Source organism: Euleptes europaea, chromosome 3 (assembly GCF_029931775.1).
Source record: "Euleptes europaea isolate rEulEur1 chromosome 3, rEulEur1.hap1, whole genome shotgun sequence".
NCBI lineage: Eukaryota > Metazoa > Chordata > Lepidosauria > Squamata > Sphaerodactylidae > Euleptes > Euleptes europaea.
In genome coordinates, this window is record NC_079314.1 from 123,200,179 (window position 1) to 123,204,530 (window position 4,352).

Genomic DNA, 4,352 nt, shown 5'->3' on the forward strand with positions numbered 1-4,352 from the left:
GGGCACCCATTTTGGGGAGAACAGTGCCTTGTTCTTATGCCCGTCTTTGGCCCCTGTGCTTTCATGGTACCCCTTAGCGGGATCCAACTGCTTACAGGTTGGCCTAGCAGTTTTGCCCTAAGCTTTATCCCTAAAATTGATGTGATTGTCCATTACAGGGTTAAAATCTTTCCTGAATGTAAATTATATCCCTCTGGATCAATAAACTATCATTCCTATTATGGAGATAGATCACATTGGGTAACCATTAGGGTTGTGCATATCTATAAACCTGAACCGAAAATAAACCCAAAATTAGCCATTTTGGCAATATTCGGTTTTTGGTTTTACTAGAGACTAAAACCTGGGAATAAAGCTGAAGCTGAATAGTCGATCGCTGATTTTTTTCTGGCTGTGGCTTTCCCCAGGCTTTTCCCTATGGATATTTTTAATGAGCTCTGGGGAATGCATTTTTGGAGGCAGAGTTCCCAAAGTTGCAGGGTAGCTTCAAGGGACTCTCCTTGCACGAACCCCAAAGTTTAATGAAGATTGGGTCAGGCCCCCCAGATTTTATGGGGTCCGGAAGGGGTTGCCCCCTCCTCCATAGAGAAGCACTGAAAATTTTACCATACTTCTCTATGGAGGAGGGGGTCTACCCCTTCCAGACACCATAAAATCGGACCCCCTAACCCAATCTTAACCAAACTTTGGATTTCATCCATGGAGAGTCCCTTGAAGCTTACCCTGATATTTTGGGAATTCTGCCTCCAAAAACACCCCCACAGGAGCTTCAAAAAAAATCCCCATAGATGACAATGAGCCTGAATTTTTCAACAAACCTGGAAATAAGCTGAATACTGAAATTTACTGGTATGAGTATTCGGCTTACTTGGGGTTTACCAAAAATATTGGGCCCAATAAACCCGAACCTCAAATTTACTGCATTTGTTGTTGTTTGCACAACCCTAGTAGCCATGTTAATCTGTCTGTAGCAGTTGAAAAGAGCAAGAGTCCAGTAATATCTTAAAGACTAAGAAAATTTCTGGCCAGGTATGAGCTGTGAGTCTCTGAAGAAGTGAGTTGTGACTCATGAAAGCTCATACCCTGCCATAAATGTTCTTAGTCTTTATGGTGCTCTTGCTCTTTTCTACTGCTACTGACAGATTAACCTGGCTACCCATTGTGATTTATCTCCAGCACTAATGGTCAGTTTTGAATGGGACTGACCCTTGGACTTGCTGCAAGCAAAAAGAGAAGTTTTACTACTTAGCAATAGTCTCTTCCCCTACATTTTAACATACTGATTTAACATGCCTCTTCAGAAGGTTTAGGGATAGTGCAGTGTGAGCAGCATCAAAATAGGAGTAGAAAAGAGCAAGAGTCCAGTAGCACAACTCACTTCTTCAGGGAGTCATGAAAGCTCATACCCTGACAGAAATTTAATTAGTCTTTGCGGTGCTTTTGGACTGTTGCTCTTTTCTGTTCCTATTATGTTTTGATGCTGCTCACACAACATTGTCCCTAGACCTTCAGAAGAGGAAACAGCATGTTAAAATTGAGGGGAAGAGACTATTGCGAAGAAGAGGAAGAGGAAGAGTTGGTTTTTACATGCCAACTTTCTCTGCCACTTAAGGAAGAATCAAACCAGCTTACAATCACCTTCCCTTCCCCTCCCCACAACAGACACCCTGTGAGGTGGGTGGGGCTGAGAAAGCGTGACTAGTCTAAGGTCACCCAACTGGCTTTCTGTGTAGGAGTGGGGAAACAAATCCAGTTCAACAGATTAGCCTTTGCCCCTCATGGGGAGGAGTGTGGAATCAAACCCGGTTCTCCAGATCAGAGGCCACCGCTCCAAACCACTGCTCTTAACCACTATACCATAAAGAACATCTCCTTATGCAGAAAGTCCAAGGGTAAGTCCCATTCAAAACTGACCATTAATGCTGGGCTGAACCATTAGTGGAAAGAAGGATAAAGAGCAGCACAGGGTTCACGAAAGCCCTGGAGAACAAATTACTGATAGGAATCACAAAAATCTCCCCCTTGCCCTATTTTATAGTGTGGAGACACGTAGACTTGCTTTGGCTTTCCAAAACCTTCTTCAGGGCCCCCTTCACTTCCTTGTTTCGGAGGCTATAGATGAGGGGGTTCAACATAGGGGGGATGATGCAGAACATGGTAGAGACCAGAGTGTCAATCTCCAGGGAATACCCTGAGCTTGGTCTATCGTAGTTAAGTAATGCATTTCCATAGTAAATGATTACAACGATGAGGTGAGATGCACAGGTGGAAAAAGCTTTGCGTTTGCCAGTGGTGGAATGGATCTTCAAGATGGAGGACAGGATGAAGATGTACGAGAGGATAGTGAACAAGAAGGGGGCCACGCCCACAAAAAGACTTGCCATGCCTAATGCCATTTCAATGGCCTGTGTATCACTGCAAGAAATTTTCATTAGCGGGGGAAGATTGCAGAAAATGGTACGAATCTGGTTGGTTTCGCAGAAGTACAAGTTTGAGCCAAGAGCTGTATGAAGAGCTGAATCCAGGAAGCCACAGATCCAAGTGGCGAAGGCTAGTAGGGTGCATACCTTGGTGTTCATGAGCAAGGAGTAATGCAGAGGTTTACAGATGGCGGCATAGCGGTCGTAGGCCATGATGGCCAGCAGCAGAGCCTCTGTCCCCGTGAAAGAGATCAGGAAGAACAGGAAGGGGCCCACACCCACAAAAAGACTTGTTATGTGGATTACCATTTCATTGATGCGTGTGTCGCTACAAGTAATTTTAATCAGTGGGGGTAGATCACAGAAAATGTGGTGAATCTGGTTGACTCCACAGAAGTACAACTTGGAGCTGAGAGCTGTATGAAGAGCAGAATCTAGGAAGCCCCAGAACCAAGCAGCAGAGGATAGTAGGATGCACAGCTTGGTGCTCATGAGGCGGGAATAATGCAGAGGTTTACAGATGGCAGTGTAGCGGTCATAGGCCATGACAGCCAGCAGCAGAGCCTCCGTCCCCGTGAAAGACAAGAAGAAGAACATCTGGGCCATGCACTGGTTGTAGGGGATGGTCTGTTGTTGGTACAAGAAGTTCACCAGGATCTTAGGAACTGTGACTGAGGAGATGCAAATATCTAAGCAGGAGAGATGGCTGAGGAAATAATACATGGGGGTATGGAGGCTGGAATCCAGTTGAATCATAGTAAATATCATGAGGTTCCCCAGTATGGTGACCAAGTAAATGGCTAGGAATGGCAGGAAGAGGTAGATGTGGCTGTTCGGAATGCCAGAGAAACCCATGAAGACAAATTCCACCACTTGCGTCTGATTTCTCGCTCCCATCGAGAGATCAGAACTCACCTGTAAGGATAGAATAATGGGTGGAGAGAATACACCTTAGGTAGCTTAGGGATCTAATAACCAATGGGTTGTAAGTTAAAATTCCAGCCTGTAATGGAAATATCACATTTTGCTCAGGACATTTTGGAGGACATTAATTCATAGGGTCACCATAAGTCGGAAGTGATTTGACAGTACTTAACACACACACACCCATCTATATTGTAAGCCACCTTGAGCTTCATATGAAAGAAAGGTGGCTAGTAAAGGTTTTAAATAAATACAAATTAATAATCCAAAGTCATAGTTAGTAGAAAAGAGCAAGAGTCTAGCAGCACCTTAAATACCAACAATATTTCTGGCAGGGTATGAGCTTTCATGAGCCAAGGCACACTTCTTTAGATACTGACAAAAGTTCATAGCCTGCCAGAAATTTTGTTAATCTTTAAGATGCTCCTGGACTCTTGCTCTTTTCTACTGCTACAGACGAACATGGCTACCCATTGTGATCGATCTCCAAAGTCAGAGCTTTTGCAAATAACCCCCTCTCCCAATACACACCCACAAAATAACTTTGAATGATTTTTCTAAATAAAGAATGGGTCTGGAAAGAACATAAAACCATTGAATTAAATTTGCTAGTTCTCAGCCAGTTCAGGCTATTCTAAATTTCTTTCGACGTATGGGAAGTAATCCACATGAACACATGAAGCTGCCTTCTACTGAATCAGACCATCCAGGTCCATCAAAGTCAGTACTGTCTACTCAGACCAGCAGCGGCTCTCCAGGGTCTCAGGCAAAGGTCATTCACATCGCCTACTTGCCTGGTCCCTTTAACTGGAGATGCTGGAGATCGACCCTGCGACCTTCTGCATGCCAAGTAGAGGCTCTACCACTGAGCCCACAGTGGCATCCACAATTATAACTTTTGCTGGTAAATGTGACATAAGTGGGAAAGTACCCTGGCAACGCCAGAGCCAATGAGTGTTGTGCTCCTAATATGAAAAGCAGAGGGGTGTTAAGGGTGTGAAGACCTGG

At 44.4% G+C, this 4,352-nt stretch overlaps 1 protein-coding gene across 1 annotated transcript; it reads right to left on the reverse strand.

Moving 5' to 3' along the window:
* Nucleotides 1–2,027: 2,027 nt before the first annotated feature.
* Nucleotides 2,028–3,317, reverse strand: LOC130474972 (olfactory receptor 1020-like). The gene is made up of 2 exons (XM_056846662.1): nt 2,711–3,317; nt 2,028–2,386 (listed from the first exon to the last, which is right to left on the reverse strand). Exons 1-2 carry the CDS (start codon nt 3,315–3,317, stop codon nt 2,028–2,030), a joined length of 966 nt encoding a protein of 321 aa, XP_056702640.1.
* Between the last annotated feature and the right edge of the window lie 1,035 nt (nt 3,318–4,352).